This window comes from Spermophilus citellus, assembly GCF_964194105.1.
Source record: "Spermophilus citellus genome assembly, chromosome: 6".
Classification (NCBI taxonomy): Eukaryota; Metazoa; Chordata; class Mammalia; order Rodentia; family Sciuridae; genus Spermophilus; species Spermophilus citellus.
The window spans coordinates 134,504,869-134,521,489 of NC_138187.1; the positions used below are offsets into that span (position 1 = coordinate 134,504,869).

The window sequence follows — 16,621 nt, forward strand, 5'->3', positions numbered from 1 at the left end:
AGGAGGAAAGCCATGGGGGGCAGGATGGAAACCAGGGGAGGAAAGCATTCAGGAAGAGGGCCTGTCCTCAGGACCAATTGTTCCTCCAGGAGTAGAGCAAGATAAAGCATGAAAGATGTGAACCTGAATTAACAACAAGAGGGGCGGAAGTCATGGGGTGGGGGGCGGAAAACGAACTGCTGTGGACTGAGGGGAGTGAGGTGAGATTGTGTGGAACTGAGGAACCAGGAAGGATGAAGAAGCAGAGTTCTTTGGCGGAAGTCTGGGTACAGAAGGCTGCAGACAGAGGCAGAGCCTGATAGAGATTTGGGGGTGAAGGCAGGGAGCTAAGTAACAGGGCGAGAGGAAGGAGCTGGGAAAGAGGGAGAGCGTGGAGAGTGGAGGGCTAGGCTGGGGCCATGGGGTGAGGTGGACCCCAGGCAACAGGAGAGGGATGAGGACAGGATTCAGCAGGAGTGACGCTGGAGGTTGGAGGATCCCACTGGAAGCTTTCTGTTTCTTCCCGAGGAGACTGTCTGCCGAGAATGGACCACTGAGACTAGAGACACACGGTCCCAGAGGGTCCCTGAATGTGAAGGGAACTGGGACCAGTCGTGACAGGTGACTTTCCCTACAAGCTTCGGGAGCCCTTGGCACTGTTGGAGCCTCTCAACAGCCCATTTGACAGATGAGAGGGGTTCATGAACCTGCCCAGGATGCCATAAGGCAGGGACCGGAACCCTGGCATTCGAACTCCAGAGTTGGTTCTCAGCCTTGGCACTGCCCAGGAGGGTGTGGGTAGTGGGGTCTTCCCCTCACAGTGGGTGGGCTGCTCTCCCCAGACAGCCAGTAGCCTGGGATGGGGAGCAGCTCAGGCAAAGGGTTGCAAGCTACAGGGTTGGGACTTTGGCCATCACTGGTGACCAGGCTGAGGGTATTGGCAAGTTGATGAATGACAGGGCTAGATAGGACAGGAGGTGACACAGTCAAGATGGCTGGAATAGAGAAGTCAGAATTTGGGCCTCCTTCCTGCAGTTCCACGGATGAGCGGATGCCCAAAGGAGTTGAGAATAACGACTCAGAAATTAGGACACATATGTTTGTAACAGCATTATTCAGAAGGGCCACAGCTAATCCGAGTGTCCCTCAACAGATGAATGAATCGACAAAACATGATATGTACATACAGTGGAATAGTATTCTGCCTTTAAAAGGAAAAGAATGTTTGAATTTGAATGTTTGAAATGTCTCCTTGCCCAGGTAGTATATTGCAGAACTTAAGTCTCACTGTCCCTCACTATGTGAAAGGGGTGAGTGTTGGGATTGCTTCTTAGGTACTATGGTAATGTGATAATCATTAGATCATGAAGGAAAAATATTATGGGAAACAGTGGGAAAGGAAAACCACTCACGACACAGCTGAGGGTCCCTGAATGTGAAGGGCCCTGGCTCCCACCAGCCACCCTGGGCAGGCCCCTCCCCCTAGCTTCCTCCTGCTGAGACTAAAGCCTGGGGAGTCTTTGCCTGCTCTGTCTGGACTTGGGAGAAGCACTTAGCGTGGTGTCTGGCACCATGTAAACACTACTAGATGGTTGTGGAGATTAGTATCAGCATTCTTATTTAGTGTTGGGTGGCCGGGGTAGAAGAGCTGTCTCTGGGGACTAGGTGTTCTGGGGAAAGAGTGGATTGGCTTGTGGCCCCACTCACACACCACAGTGTAATACAACTGGCCTCCTCACCCTCTGGTTCCACATCCACAGATTCAACTAGCTGTGGATAGACTATATTAAAAAATTAAAAATAACAGTATAGCAGTCAAAATAATATGGATTTTAAAATACAGTATTAACTAGTTACATATAATTTACATTGCTTTACGTATTATACGTAATCTAGAGATGATTTAAAGCATTCGGAGGATGTGCCTAGGTTCGACGTGAACACTAGGCCATTTTTTATTAGGGACTTGAGCATCTACAGACTTTGGTATCTGAGGGGCTCCTGGAGCCAATGCCCTATGGATACTGAGGAAGATGGTAGAAGGGTTAAAAGTCTGGAGCCTGAGAACCTGAACTTGAGTCCTTGCTTCAACATTATTAGCTGTGAGTTCTTGGGCTTCCATTTCTTCTTCTCTAAAATGAGGATGACATTACTCAGTCCCTGGTGGGCCATGGTAGGGAGCATGGGAGTTGGTTACCATCCAGGAACACATGGAACAGCATGTCAGGCAGCTCTGGAGAGGTCAATCTTGTCAGGCTGGAGAGGTGAGGTGTTAAGAACCCATGGGAGTGCTCCCTGGACTGAGGATTTGGGGAAAAGCGTTGAGCAAAGGTCCTGGACCTTTTCTCAGGTGGACTGGCAGCCCAGGTGGAGGTCGTGCCCCTCAGACAAAGGGGCTTAAAGTTGGGAAGTGAGCTCCCCCAGCGCCAGGGTTTCTCTGGCTTCCTCACCCAGTAGAAGGAACAGTCTGACTTTTGCCATTCCCAGACCTGAGGCAGGACCATCTGCAGATGGGCATCTCTCTGCCAGGGGGCTGATCCTGTGTACTACCCTCGGGAGCTGACCCACTTGCTCACAAGTGGCTGGGCTGACCACTGGGGAGCCTGGGAAGCCAGAGAGAGGCCAGGTAGGGTGAGGCTGGGCAGCAGGAGTCCTGGATGCTTGCGAGTGCAGCTGTTCTTAGCTCTGTGACTGCACCGGCCCTGGCTTCTCAGCCCAGAGCTCACCAGGTGCACACCTCCCTTGGGGGTGCCCACATTACCCTCTCTGAAGCCCTGAGCCTTTGAGAGGTTGTGTCCAGATGGCCCGCATTCGTTTTGAGGATGCAGGGGAAAATCCTCCAGGACTGGGTCATGTTTACTGAGTGTTCACTAGTAGGCTCCAGGTTGGGAGCAGGCCTGATGGGGACATCTGCACACCGCTGGTGTTGACGGGTCAGACTGGGGTGATGTGGGTGTCTCTGGGCCTGGCCCCTCTTTGTTGCAGACAGCCTCCATGTGGATTACTGGATGGTGCGCGTGGCTGTCCATGCCAACAAGCCTTCCCGGAGCACCAGGCTGTGCGAAGCCCTTGCAGGGCATCTTCCATTCTGTCCTGCTGTGGTCAGGGGCTGGGCGCTCCAGATGTGCAGAGTGGTCAGTCATCTCAGAAAGCATGGGAGGAGGTGGCACTGCAGACCCACATCATAGGACAAAGGCTCCCATCCCCAAATTAGGAATTCTATGTTAAGTCCCTATTTTTATGAGACTAACTGTACTCCAGTACGGGAGGAACTGAGTGTATGTGTGGTCGTGTGTACAAGCCCTTGAACATTCCGGAAAGTTTCTTTCCAGAGATGTTAGCTGAAGGGGAGGAAGGTTATGGGCTCACTCTCTCCTCGTTGCCTGTTTCCTCCCCATGTCTCCAGCCCCATCTCTGAGGCTTCGGTTTCCTCATCAGCCTCTTACAATTAGGAGGGGTGAAGAGAGCTTCCCTCAGAACTTGTCCTCAAGGGCCAGTGGAGATGGTTTGTGTTTCCTAGAGTGGGGGACTTTGGAATAGGGGAGGCTGGCAGGGGATGCTGTGAGGTGCCCAGACTTTGTCCACTGCCAGGCAGGAGCTGAGAAAGGGGCTGCCTGACCTTTTTAGGGGGTTGCATAATCCAGTGTGGAGCCCCAGGGTGATCAGTCTTGTGCATATAAGACAAATTCAGAGGGCCTAAGTAACTTACCCAAGGTCACACAGCTAGCAGGGGCAGAGCTGGGATTTGCACATGGGCCAACCAGGCAGTTGGGCTTCCATGCCGCCATGGTTAGATCTTTGCCAGAACAATCCCCAGTTTTCCTGATAGCTCTGAAGGGGACCTATGGCTCTCTAGGGGCAATGCCAGTAATTAAAAGATCTGTCTAATGAACTGGAAAGAGCCTCAGTAGAGGAATGCTGTGTCACAGACCACATTTCTTGTGGTCCCTTCCCAGACTGCCAGCCCTGGCGATGCTATTTTCCCCAAACAGCCGTGGACCCTCCCAAAACTGCTTGCTAGGAGAATCTAGAAACTTTCTTCTTGGTGGAAAACCCATAAAAGAGTCACATGGAGTGAGGCAGGAGACTGGGGGGACGACTCCCTTGATCTCCACCAGTCGGGGCCCGTCTGCTTGCCTGCCCTTCACACCAGCCCTGAAAGCGAGCTGCTCTCCCAGGGGACCTGTGGCTAGTTCCTCCCAGCCCTCCCTTGTGCAGACAGATGACACTGGCAGCCGAAGTTCCTGAGACCAGGAGGTCACCAGGTGGCTGGAGGGAGTGCCCCCTGCTGGGACAGCTTCTTGAGAAGAGCAGTGGAGTGAGATCTTGTGCAAGACCAGGAAGGACAGGTGGCAAGGGGTCAGCACGTTGGGAGCAGGACTAGGAGATGTCCCATTTAAAAGTGACCTTGATCTGGGGGAAGCAAGAAGCAGGCCACCGCCAAGGTAGAAATGCATTTTCTAGTGAGTTTTGGATCCACACGCAGGAGCCTGTCAATGTCCTCAGGGACAATGGCAGCTAAGGCCTGGGAAGAGGGTCTACCAAAAGCCGAGCTGGGGACCTGAAGCCCTGCATCCAGCCTGGAGCTCCAGCTGGGGGTGTTCTGGATGCCTCCAGCCAGAAGCCCTTGGAGGTACTGAGCAGGACACAGCAAGAGGGCCAGTGCCGTCTGAGTCAGCATCACCTCAGTCTTGCTTTAGGGAGAAACAAAGGTGCCTGACTTCACAGCGGGGTTATCACACGTGAGGGTTACAGTCATGCAGGTGCCCCGCCCTCCATCACTCTGTCTCTCCCAGGCAAGTGGCTGGAAAGGGGACACAAGCAAAAGCAAAAGCAGAAGTCCTGTGCCTTCTGATGGCCTAGGGTCCTCCTGCAGACTCCTGGCAGCTGTCTGGGCTAGGATGGCTCTCAGAGGGGCAGATGCCTCCTCCTCAGGTGCTGGGTCACAGGAAGGAAAGAGATGAGCTGGGAGGAGTTGGCATGAGCCAGCAGGGGTTCAGCGAGTGGGTGCTGAGCGCAGACCCAGAGGCTTTGACTCTTATACGCAGAAAGTTCTCACTTTTTAAGTTTAGACAATTGTCTGTCTTTATGTCTTTATATACAAATGCCTCTGGATAGACAATTCTCCTACGCTCTTTTGGCAAGGGAGGTGGTAAATTGTTCTCTTCTCTGCAGTTAGATAAGACTCCACAGGGAATCCTATCAGAAGACCCCTGTGAGGAAAAAGATGGTGTGTTCTGCCCATTGACCCCACCAGGGGCATTGAAAATGGATCTAACTCATGTGACCATTCCCAGTCCTTTTTATTTTTTATTTGCTTAAGGCCTTGTTAAGTTGCTGAGGCTGGCCTCAAACTTCCAATCCTCCTGTCTCAGCCTCCCCAGTGGTGTACCACTGTGCCCAGCCCCACTAGAGGCTTTCCATTCCCCTGCTTATGGGCTTTCCCTACCCCTTCAGTTTTTCCCAAGGGGGAAAAGATATTGTTACTTAGGTCTCCCATCTAGAGGATACAAACTTTCATTCTATGGAAGTTCTTTGTCATGGCTAACTTAAACCCCTTTTGCTATAAGGAACAAACTAAAGACTACGGACAGGAACACAAGCAAAAATAACCTCTGGAGGTCACCAGGATGCACCACTAGTTCTAGAAACAAAAAGAAGTCAGCCTGGACTCCTTCTCAGATAAGCTTGAAGGAGACGGTGCTGCTGTGGGCCGAGGAACTCGCCCCACAGAAATCCCAGGCCAGGGAGGACTCCGGGCTCCTTCTCCTTTTAAGGCAACATCTGAGCTCCCAGGGCTGCTCGAGCCGCAACAAGCCCCAGCCCCACTCATTCCTGGCTATTTGGAGGAAACTGATGATTAATCAGCCCTTTCCCCCTCCCCCACTCGGCCTGTTTTTCATTAGGTTCTTTTTAAAGGGTTGGCACACCTCCCCAGAACAGGCACTTGGCAGATCCTAGCCAAGCAGGACCACAGCGGAGGGGAAGCACCTGAGAGGGAATGGAAAGGAGTCCCACCGGAGGACAGAGGGCAGAGGTCAGGACCTGGGATGTCAAGGGAGAAAAGTGCTCAAATGTGGAAAACAAGCCCTGGTTAGGAATGGAGCGAAGGCTCTGAATGGGAGCCCGGAGCCTGATGAGGTTTACTGAGATCCCATGGACAGCAGGGGCACTCGGGGACCCAAGGGATCCTGGGCAGGCAGGGCGGGGGAGCCTTGGCCCCTAATAGGAAGGTCGGATGCAGTGACATTGACTTGGTGGCTGTTTTAGTCAGCTTTTTCACTGCTGTGACTAAGAGATCTGACCAGAACAATTGTAGAAGAGGAAAAGTTTATTTGAAGGCTCATAGTTTCAGAGATCTTAGTTCATAGACAGCCGGCTCCACTCCTCAGGGCTCAAGGTGAGGCAGAACATCATGGTAGAAGAGTGTGGCAGAGGGAAGCAGCTCACGTGGTGACCAGGGAGCAGAGAGAGAGCCCGTTCTCCAGATACAAAACACATACCCCTTGGCCACACTCCCAACTCCCAATTCCTCCAGCCACACCTACCTGCCTCCAGCCACCACCCAGTTAATCCCATCAGGGAATCAATCCACTGATTAGTTTAAGGCTATCACAACCTGATCATTTCTTCTCTGATCCTTCTTGGATTGTCTCACACGTGAGCTTTTGGGGGACAACTCACATCCAAACCATAACAGTGGCTGTTCGTGAGACAATCAAGCCCAACCCCCAGTTTTTCCTGAACCTGCTGGGTGGAATTGGCTGTCATCTCTCTCTGGGTCCCCAGCTTCTCTCAGTGCAGCCTGTGACTGAGAGGCATGGCAACTCTGCAGTGGACGGTTGGGCCGTGCCTGGTGGGCTCTGAGACATTCTGCTGTGGACACATTCTGGGAAGGGAAGGAGAGGGAGGCATAAGTCTGCCCTGGGGCATGATGCCTAGGGGCCATGCCATCAGCTCTCACAGCCAAGCTCCAGGTGGATGGAACCACTCTGCATGTGGCATGGGAGGGGAGGAGATTCCCTGGTCACACTGAGGGCAGACCGTTATAAAAGTTCCCTAAAAGGAAACCCATTGGGTTTCCTCATTTACATCCTATTTGCATACTCCTTTACATACAGCAAAGTTATTACCACTCCCCGTTCAGGGCAATCATAAGTGGCAAACTCAGTTCCTTGGGGGCCACAGTGAGTTGGGGGGGTTCTCGGTCCCCTGTTCCATCAGCACAGCTCCAGGCGGAATCCCGTGCATTCTAGGAAGGAGGCAACAAGTGCCCTTTCCAAGGCTCTGTCCACCAGGCTCTGGGCCCCTGGGCTGCCTATCATGAGTCTAGCAGAAGAGCCGAGGACTTCTCTCCAAATACCCAGGGGCCGGTCTCCAATGGCATGTATTTGTGGTTCCAGTACAAACTGTCTCCAAAGGGCTAACCTTGCCCTCCATTCCCTCTGGGACAAGGAGTGCCTTTCTTCCTTCCCCTCTTTCCACACCCCACTGGGCTCTCTTTAAAGAAACCCTCCATGCTCAGGCCATGCTCTCTCAATGCGCCTTTAAGGAAGGTCCTCCCAGCATCCCTTGGAGTCCCAGTTGGACAGTTAAATTTAATGCCGTATCGTAGGTAATCTGCTGCTTCCTCCGCTCCTGTGGTGGGGATGTGCACTAGGTCCTCTTGAAATAGCTCCTCGACTTCATGAAGCAAGAAATACCCCTCTCCCCCAGGGAGGTGCTGGGTGGCTGGTGGACACTCAAGCCTCCATTGTGTTCCCCTGACTCCATCCCACAGCCTCCCCAAGCAGCAGCCCACATCTGCATGGTCAAAGTGGAGTTGCAGAATCCTAGTGGACTCCAGGGCTACCTATGGGAGAGGCTTGACCTTAGCAAAATTTTTACTAAAAAATAAAGACTAGGGCTGGGAATGCAGCCCAGTGGCAGAGTACTACCCCAACATGCATCAAGCCCTGGGTTCCATCCCCAGCATTGCAATAAATAAATAAATAAGTAAAAGACAACACTGGGAACTTCTGAAGAGACACACGAGTTTTGCAATTTGCTGTAAAGGTACATCTTTTGGTCTGTTACCTACTTCTTAATAATTAGCTCCTTGTTTCAATGAGATGATGATGCTAGGTAGAATTTATGAATATCCTTAATTGGTAAAATGTTAGCAACCCTGTCTCGATTCTTTCAATTTCTTTTTTTCTTTGTAAATGTACTGGCTTATAACATTCCAGTATCTGAGAACTAGTGACCTCCCCTTGGCAGCAGGGCTGGGACTAGGTGTGAGGCAGTGTGAACTTGAGCACAGAACGCAGGGGCAGAAGCCACGTGAGATGGCACACACCTATAATCCCAGCAACTTGGGAGGCTGAGACAGGAGGATTCCAAGTTCAAGACTAGCCTCCGCAGCTTAGCAAGAGCCTGTCTCAAAACAGAGGAAAAAGGACTGGGGATATAGCTCAGTAGCAGGAGCGCTTGCCTCGCATGTGCAAGGTTCTGAGTTCAATCTACAGCACTGAAAAAAAAAATTCAAAACAGGATCAGTGTTGGTGATTTTCACTTTTTCCTCAGGTGCTAGCATTGTTGGAAGCAGTCCTTCTAAGGGGGTCAGAGGTGCCATGGGTAAAGCATCCATGACAGAAAAGGCAAACCTGGGTCTGAAGATGCTCTGGGAGAGAAACTGCGCTTGGTCCAAACCTCTGCAGGTGTTCTTTCTGGCATCTCATGACCGTGGCGGAGTGTGACACTGGCCCGTTCTCTCCAGCTGGAATCCCGGAAAGCCCCACTTCGGCTACTCTCTCAGGGACATGCCCATCACTCTCCAAACACCCAGTGTCCTTCGGAGGCCCAAGGGCAGTTGTATAAGTGCTCCCTCGCTTGTCCTGTAACCCGCTCCTCTACTGAAGCCAGCTCTTCATGTTTATTTTTCTTTTCTGAATTCTTAGGAAAGCAAGCAAGTGGAGACCAGAGCCGATGCCAAGAATGGAGAGGAAAGGGGCAGAGATGCCAGCACCAAGGCCCTGGGCCCCAGACGGGACTCAGACCTGGGAAAGGAGCCAAAGAGGGGCGGACTAAAGAAAAGCTTCTCCAGAGACAAAGAGGAAGCTGATGGCAGGAGCCGGGAGAAGCCAAAGGAGGAGAAGGTGATCAGGGGCATCGACAAGGGCCGGGTCAGGGCTGTGGTGGACAAGAAGGAAGCAGGGAAGGATGGGAGAGGAGACGAGAAGACGGTGGCCGTCAGGAAGGAAGAGGAGAAGAGACGGAGTGACAGGAGTTCAGGCCTGATCAAGGACAAGGACAAGAAGAGCGAGGAGGTGAAGGAGCCGGCCAAGAGAGGGGACAGTGAGAAGGTGAAGGGGGACAGCAGGAGCACAGATGCCAGACGGGAAGACGAGAAGACGAAAAGAGCCACTGGGGACACAGACAGGAAAAAGGAGGAGGAGGGGGCAAAAAGAAGAACCCAGGACAGGGACGTGAAAAAAGAGGTTGAGAAAGTCCAGAGGGAGGAGTCCCCAAGTGAGAAGGAGGCCCAGGAAGAGAGCAAGATCAAGACAGCGGAGAAACAGGCCGCTGGAGGCCCCAGCAAACCCTCGGAGGGGCCCCCCAGGGCGGAGGAGGAAGCGGCCCCCAGCATCTTTGATGAGCCTCTGGAGAGAGTGAAGAACAACGACCCGGAGATGACGGAAGTGAACGTCAACAACTCGGACTGCATCACCAACGAGATCCTGGTCAGGTTCACCGAGGCCCTGGAGTTCAACACCGTGGTCAAGGTGTTCGCCCTGGCCAACACGCGCGCGGACGACCACGTGGCCTTCGCCATCGCCATCATGCTCAAGGCCAACAAGACCATCACCAGCCTCAACCTGGACTCCAACCACATCACGGGCAAGGGCATCCTGGCCATCTTCCGAGCTCTCCTCCAGAACAACACGCTGACTGAGCTGCGCTTCCACAACCAGCGGCACATTTGCGGGGGCAAGACGGAGATGGAGATCGCCAAGCTGCTCAAGGAGAACACCACCCTGCTCAAGCTCGGCTACCATTTTGAGCTTGCCGGGCCCCGAATGACCGTCACCAACCTGCTCAGCCGCAACATGGACAAGCAGCGACAAAAGCGTCTGCAGGAGCAAAGGCAGGCCCAGGAAGCCAGCGGAGAGAAGAAGGACCTGCTGGAGGTGCCCAAGGGAGGGGCCCTGGCCAAGGGCTCCCCCAAACCTTCACCCCAGCCATCTCCCAAGCCTGCTCCAAAGAACTCCCCAAAGAAAGGGGGTGCTCCAGCTGCCCCTCCCCCTCCTCCCCCGCCCCTGGCTCCACCCCTTATCATGGAGAACCTGAAGAACTCCCTCTCCCCAGCCACTCAGAGGAAAATGGGAGACAAAGTCCTCCCTGCCCAGGAGAAGAACTCACGTGACCAGCTCCTGGCTGCCATCCGCTCCAGCAACCTGAAACAGCTGAAGAAGGCAAGTTGCTGTGGGCGTGGCCACAGGGCAGGGTGCCCAGGGGCTGACAGGAGAGGGCAGTTATAACAGGCCAGCATGCAGACACTCCTGCAGGTGCACCCAGACCCCGGGACCTGCAGATCATCTCAGCCATGCTCCTGCCCCCAGGCAGGCCACATCTGTATCTCCCTTACAGGTGGGACTCTATGCTTCCTTTAGCCTCGCCCTCCACACCTGGAACTCCTTCACCAGCCATCAAACCTGTTCCTCCTGCTAATGGAGAGGCAGCCTCCACACATGGAGTGTTGCTGTGGCTCTTCCTCTAGGTTGTCTTCTCCTTCCCCTCCCCCTTAAAACTGGAGATATCGAACCCAGGGGCTCTTTGTCACTGAGCTGTCTCCCCAGTCTTTTTTATTTTAAAAAGGTCTTGCTAAATTGCTTAGGCTGGCCTCAAACTTGGGATCCTCCTGCCTCTCATCCTCTGGGCAGGAGGAATTATAGGCCTGTACCACTGCACCTGGCTTCTTCCTCCGAGTCTCCTTTTCTCCATTTCCCCAAACAAAAGTGATATTGGTTTTATGTAATCCCCTCTCAGGATCAGCCCAGTTCTATGGGTCAGTCTATCCCAAAGGTTTGCCCTCAGTATAGTTTACCTTTGACTAACCAGTGCAATGGACACATGGATCATCCCCGGACACCCTACTTCTCATAGTCCTGCCTCCCTGGATGACAAAGTCCATCGTCATTTGCCTGTCTGAGTGAATATCCTACTCTCACATTATTTGCCACTGGACACCATGAGATAAAGGACAACCTCACTTATAATTCTAGTGGTCATCTGATGACATCCAGGTTTTTTATTTGTTAACTTTTTGTGATACTGGGTATTGAACCTACCACTAAGCTACATCCCCAGCACACACAACCCCTTTTAAATTTGAAACAGGTCCTTGATGAATTGCTGAGGCTGGCCTTGAATTTTTGATCCTCCTGCCTCAGCCTCCCAATTTGCTGGGCTCTGATGTCTAGTTGTTACAGAACAGGAGAAATGCTCCTTCAGTGTCAATACCTCATACATTCATCCCACAGACACATATTGAGAGGTGTGGGATGGTATACTTCCAGAAGGGAGGGAGGTGAGATGAATTCCAGAGGCCCAGTTGCCAAACTCCTTGCTCTAACCTGTCTCTCTGCCCTACAGGTGGAAGTGCCCAAGCTGCTTCAGTAGGACCAGGCTGCTGGGCTCTGGTGCCAAGGCCATGACAGCCCTGGCTCACATCCAGGGCTGCACAGACCCTGCCCACACCACTCTGGCTGACCTGCTGTGGCTGTCCCTGTTCTGCCATGGGAGAGCTCAAGGCCTGGGCCACACTCAAGGGAGGACGCTGCATCTCCTCTCATCTTCCTTTTCTTGTCTCTGGGGCTCTCCAAAAATTGCTTTGATGCCTGGAGCTGAGGTTTCTGGACAAGAAGAGTTTTTTTGTGTGTGCATCATGGAGAAGATGGCACTGCCCAGGCCCTTTGTAATTGGCACGCTTCAAAAGGCCTATGATCCAGGAAAGATGTCCCCAGGGACCACATATCCAGCCCCACTGCCCTTCAGGGCCAGGATCCAGGCCACTGAGGAGCCCTTGGGGCAAAGCTGCTGGGCCAGTGGTACTCTGAGGGGCAATGGCAGAGGGAGCCAGGGCATGGGAGTCCAAGGGGAGAGTAGGAGGAGCTGAGGACACGGAGGGCACCTGGCCTGGATGGACAGTGCCCGGTGGGATTGGGCTCCAGAGGAGAGGAAAGGAACAGACCTGAAGGTTTGATGCCAAAGCAGACATTTTCCTCACACCCACCCGCTGTTGTAAAAATAGCTGTGTATCTGTTTTTCCATAAGATTTTGATAATATATACAAACCTTTAGCTGAGAGTCACTATGTCTCACCTCTGTCATATACTACAGGTCCTGATACCCAGGGCTCCCAGGAAAGCTCTAGAAGCTCAGGTTCCCTGCCTCACTGTACAAGTTGACCATAAACTCAGTTTACCACCACTAAAGGATCACATGGGGGAAAGCCTAAGCTCTGGGTGCAGGACCCCCAAAGTAGTCGTCCTGGGTGTGCTTCTGAATAAGGCTCCTGCCTGGACTCAGTTCCAGAGCTGGTCTCAGGGTAACAGGGCAGAGCCAAGCTTGGGGCCCTAGATGGCTATATTAGGCAAGTTCAGGGGATGCTCATTCCATGACTCTTCCCAATTTTGGGCTCAAAGCCAGCTCCCTACAGCAGTCATAGGCCCGGGAAGGGAAGTGGAGGGACCATGCAGGGAGTAGCACCCACACCAGATCCCAGGGTACACTCTACCTCAGAAGGTATGAGCTGAAGCTAAGCCATTTCCCCCTATGCCTGCTGGGTTATGTTCACTAGCTAGATGCTTTGTATTTTTCCGGTTATCCTTCAACTCTGAGGTGGATACTCATGTTCTCTCCATTTTGCAGATAAAGTTTGAGACAGAGATTAACTGTCTATGATCACACAACTAGCAAAAGGCAGAGGGCGCAGGTCTTGAGCCTTCAGAGCTGCTTCTCATAACAGATCCTCCTGCTTACCCCCACCCCACTGAGATGAGACTGGTGATGGTGCCTCAGGAAAGCACTGAAACCTAACAGAACCAAACAATCTCCAAATCTTCAGGCTTCAACAGAACCTGTCACCTTAGAGCCCTTTCTACCAAACTTGAACGCGGTTTAGCCAGAGGAGAAGCCTACTCCCTTCCTCCACCCTCCTGGGGGATCCTGCTTGGGCCTGGGATGATGTAATCATTTCTCTGGTGCCTCTGAACTTGATGCGGGGGCACAGCGCCATCTGGGGGTAGACAGCTTCCCAAGTTCTCTCGCTGCTCCTCTAGGTGCTCTGGGGACCTGGAGGAGGCTACCTGGGCCAGGAAAAGAAGGGCGGATGGGACTGGGAGCCTGTCGCACCCTAGGGGACTGTTTCGGGGGCTCTGCTCGCGGTCTTGGAGGGCCAAAGGAGAGCGCTAGGCACGCAGCGGACGCGGGTACTCACGACCTGTTCTGTTGTGAGAGAGGGGACGGTACTCGCCGGGACGCATTTCTGCAGGACCTGTTCGCACCGCCGCCCACCTGCTCCTCGCCCACTAGGAGTCAGGGGTTTGCTGGCTTCACAGGGAGTCAGGGGATTGCTGGCTTTCCCTTCCTGAAACCCAGGGGGAAAGAGCCAGAGATGTTTTATCCTAATCCAGAGTATGAGCTTCAAAGAAAGCATTGACTTGTCCAAGATGATGAATCCGGACTCAAACCCAGGTCTCCTGACAACCAGTCCATCATGCATACATCTAGAAGAAGCCACGACTCAGTTCTGCAGAGTCAGCCTGCAGTCCCCGTCGGAATACCCTGGACGCCGCCGCCTGCCCCCATCAACTTCTGGCGGTTCCCCTTCCAGCTCTCCTGCTCCTCTGGCTTAGTCCTTTCGGCCGGGGTCCCACCCTGTCTGGCCTCACCCCTGCAGGAAAAGTGCCCTTCCCACCTACCATCGGTCCCCAGGAAACTCCAGAGCCTGGCCCTAGTCATGGACAGGCACCTGGGGCCTGCCGAGGCTCTTGCCAGACACTGTCACAGGAGCTCCAGAGGCTCCCGGCTCTAGTCTCACTCACTCCAGATCTCCTCCCCACTCACCCCTCTTCAAGAAACAAAAGTTCTGGGCAAGTTTCACTCAGGATCGTGCTTTTGGAAGACCAAGACGCCCCTCAGGTGCTGGAGTGCTATACACTGTGGTTCCCGTTGGTAGCTCTCTGCAGGAGCCTCTGAAGTCAGCCTTAAGTAGGACCCTTGAGTGACTCCCCAGCAGCCCCGCCTTGCCTGCGCAACTTCTCTTGGCTCCCACCTCCAGCCCCCTAGATCCTCTTCCCTTACCGGCTCTGCCTTCCTTCACTACCAGCCCCCTTGAAGCTCTGCCTCCCTGATCAAGTTGTTCCTTTGTGGGATTTTGTGGTTTTGTTTTCTGCAGAGCTGGTGATCATATCCAGGGCTTCATGCCACATTTTCTGTTTATTTTTTTATACTGGGGATTGAACCCTGGGGTATGCTAGATCCAGACATGGTTTGTGTAAAAAAGCTTCATCTGGGCTTCCTAGACCTGCCCATCTTAAGAATGCTCAGTGTTCCCTTGCAACCTAGCAAGATCCTATTTACACTATGGGGTTACCCCAATTCTTCTTGCCTTTCTAGGGTGCCTGACTTGTTTTCAGGGGTGCTAGCTGAAGAACAAGGTGACAGGAAGGGACAGTGACAGCTCCTGGCTTCACTCTGCCCTACTGGGCCTTCCCTACTCCCCTGATGGTGAGCCCCAGGAGATGGAGTCAGAGATTAGCATGCTTTGGGAGAGATGAAAGAGTATTGCCCTCATTTAAAGCATCCTGGTATGTGACAGGGTCCTCTGCTCAGAGTATGTAGAAGCCACTGTCAGGGCTTTTCTTTTTTTCTTAGAATTCTTACTTTTAGTGTGTTGCAAAGTTAACTATAAACTGGGGAGCTCCACACCTTCTCCCTGCCTCGACTCTAGACCACAAAATAACTGCGAATTGTCCTGGGCTGTTGACTCAAGGATAATTAATTCTGTAATTATGGCTTACATAAATTACACCAATTTCTCTTGGAAACTCAGAATACTTATCAGGCACATCTTTCTTCCTCCCAGCTTTGGAACAGAGGAAACTGGGCTCCAAACCTCAATGACCTGGTCATCTTCTCTCCTGAAGTATGAAGGCAGAACCACTCTGTGGACCCAGAGCCACCCTTTGGCCCCACTCTCAGAACAAAAGCAGATTTGCAGCTGTGGCCCCAGGTCTGTCCTCACCAGCATCAGGTGCTCCTCCCTGTCTGGGTCAGATCCAGGACCCTTGACTATTTCACTGAATGGGGAAGCTGTGAATGCAGTGGGGGCAGAATTCTGTCTCAGCAAATCTCATACCCTGGCCCCAAAGCACTAGTTCAGGAACTCCTGCCTTTCAGGCTATGTGAAAAGAGGTAATTCCCCAGAGTATGTAGGTAGCAGAGGGCCTGCAGCATAGTCAGCACAAAGGCCCTATCCAGAACCCAGCTAGGTTGCAGGACCGAAGAGGTCCAATAGCCTGAGGGGCAAGGCAAGAGAGCAGGGCCTGTGGCTACACTGAGCTTCAGGAACTGGGAGAAAGGGACTGGGAAAAGGAGGGAACATTGGGTGGTGGTGGTTTTGCCAAACTGAGCTGACACTATGCCCACTTGAATTAAAAGCTATAAGCCAGGTTTGGTGGCATACGCCTGTAATACCAGGGAGGTTGAGGCAGGAGAATTTCCAGTTCAAGGCAAGCCTTGGTAACCTAGTGAGCCTGTCTCAAAATAAACTAGAAAGGACTGGGATGTAATTCAGTGGTTATGAGCTCCTGTGTTTAATTCCCAGCAAAAACAAAAACAAACAAAAAAACCCTATAAAACTAGGATGGCCAGTTTGGTAGTAGAGTACTTGCCTAGCAGGTATGAGGCCTTGGGTTCTACCTTTTTTTTCCTATTTTGAAAAAAAAAACAAAAAATTATAAATTTCCCTTCTCTAATTCTGTCACCAGAAAAGTCTTGAGAACACAAGGAGCCCCGGGGGCACAGCAGTGGAAGATGGACAGCTCCAAGTACTTACTGCCCCTCCCAGGTTCCTTCTTATAAGCAGCCTTCATGGGAGAAGGAGAAATGAGGTCATATCCCTCACTGCTTAGGCTCAGTGGGGGCCTTGATATGGGCCTGGGGGCCAAAGAAGTAATCTGGTCAGGAAGGACTTGTGAGTCAGCATCTTCAAGTTTGCTGGGGGCTGTTCATTAATACTTTTTTGGGATGGGCTTTGGGCCTAGGGCTTTTCCCGGACTTCATTAACATTCCAAGAGTTGTTCAACTTTTCCCAGAATTCATTCTAAACATGGCCTCCATTTTGGATCTTACTCGATATTAGACCCAATTTACCTAACTACACTGACTACCTAACTTTAAATCTGGCTTCAGTATCTTCAGGGTCCCTTGATGACCAAGCAGTTGACAGAAGCACCCTGTACCAGCCCCATGGATGCCATCATCCCTCCATTTGGCTCCTAGTCCTAGGAGCTCTGATCATGAAGGAAGGACAGGACTTAGTTTCATTTACATAATATTTCACCCTTATGACAGCCATGCAGTCATAAGGTTTTAT

At 52.4% G+C, this 16,621-nt stretch overlaps 1 protein-coding gene across 3 annotated transcripts in view; it reads left to right on the plus strand.

Annotated features, from left to right (window-relative positions):
* LMOD1 (leiomodin 1) overlaps positions 1–14,962 on the plus strand; it is a 43,876-nt gene extending 28,914 nt beyond the window's left edge. The window contains exons 2-3 of one of the 3 annotated variants that reach the window (XR_014022573.1): positions 8,919–10,608; positions 11,614–14,962. Coding sequence is in view for 2 of the 3 variants with exons in the window: in XM_081298662.1 (XP_081154788.1) it covers positions 8,919–10,499 (1,581 nt within the window). In the remaining variant the exon portion in view is untranslated. The other 2 variants (XM_081298663.1, XM_081298662.1) reach the window with 2 other exon arrangements.
* The last annotated feature ends 1,659 nt before the right edge of the window (positions 14,963–16,621 follow it).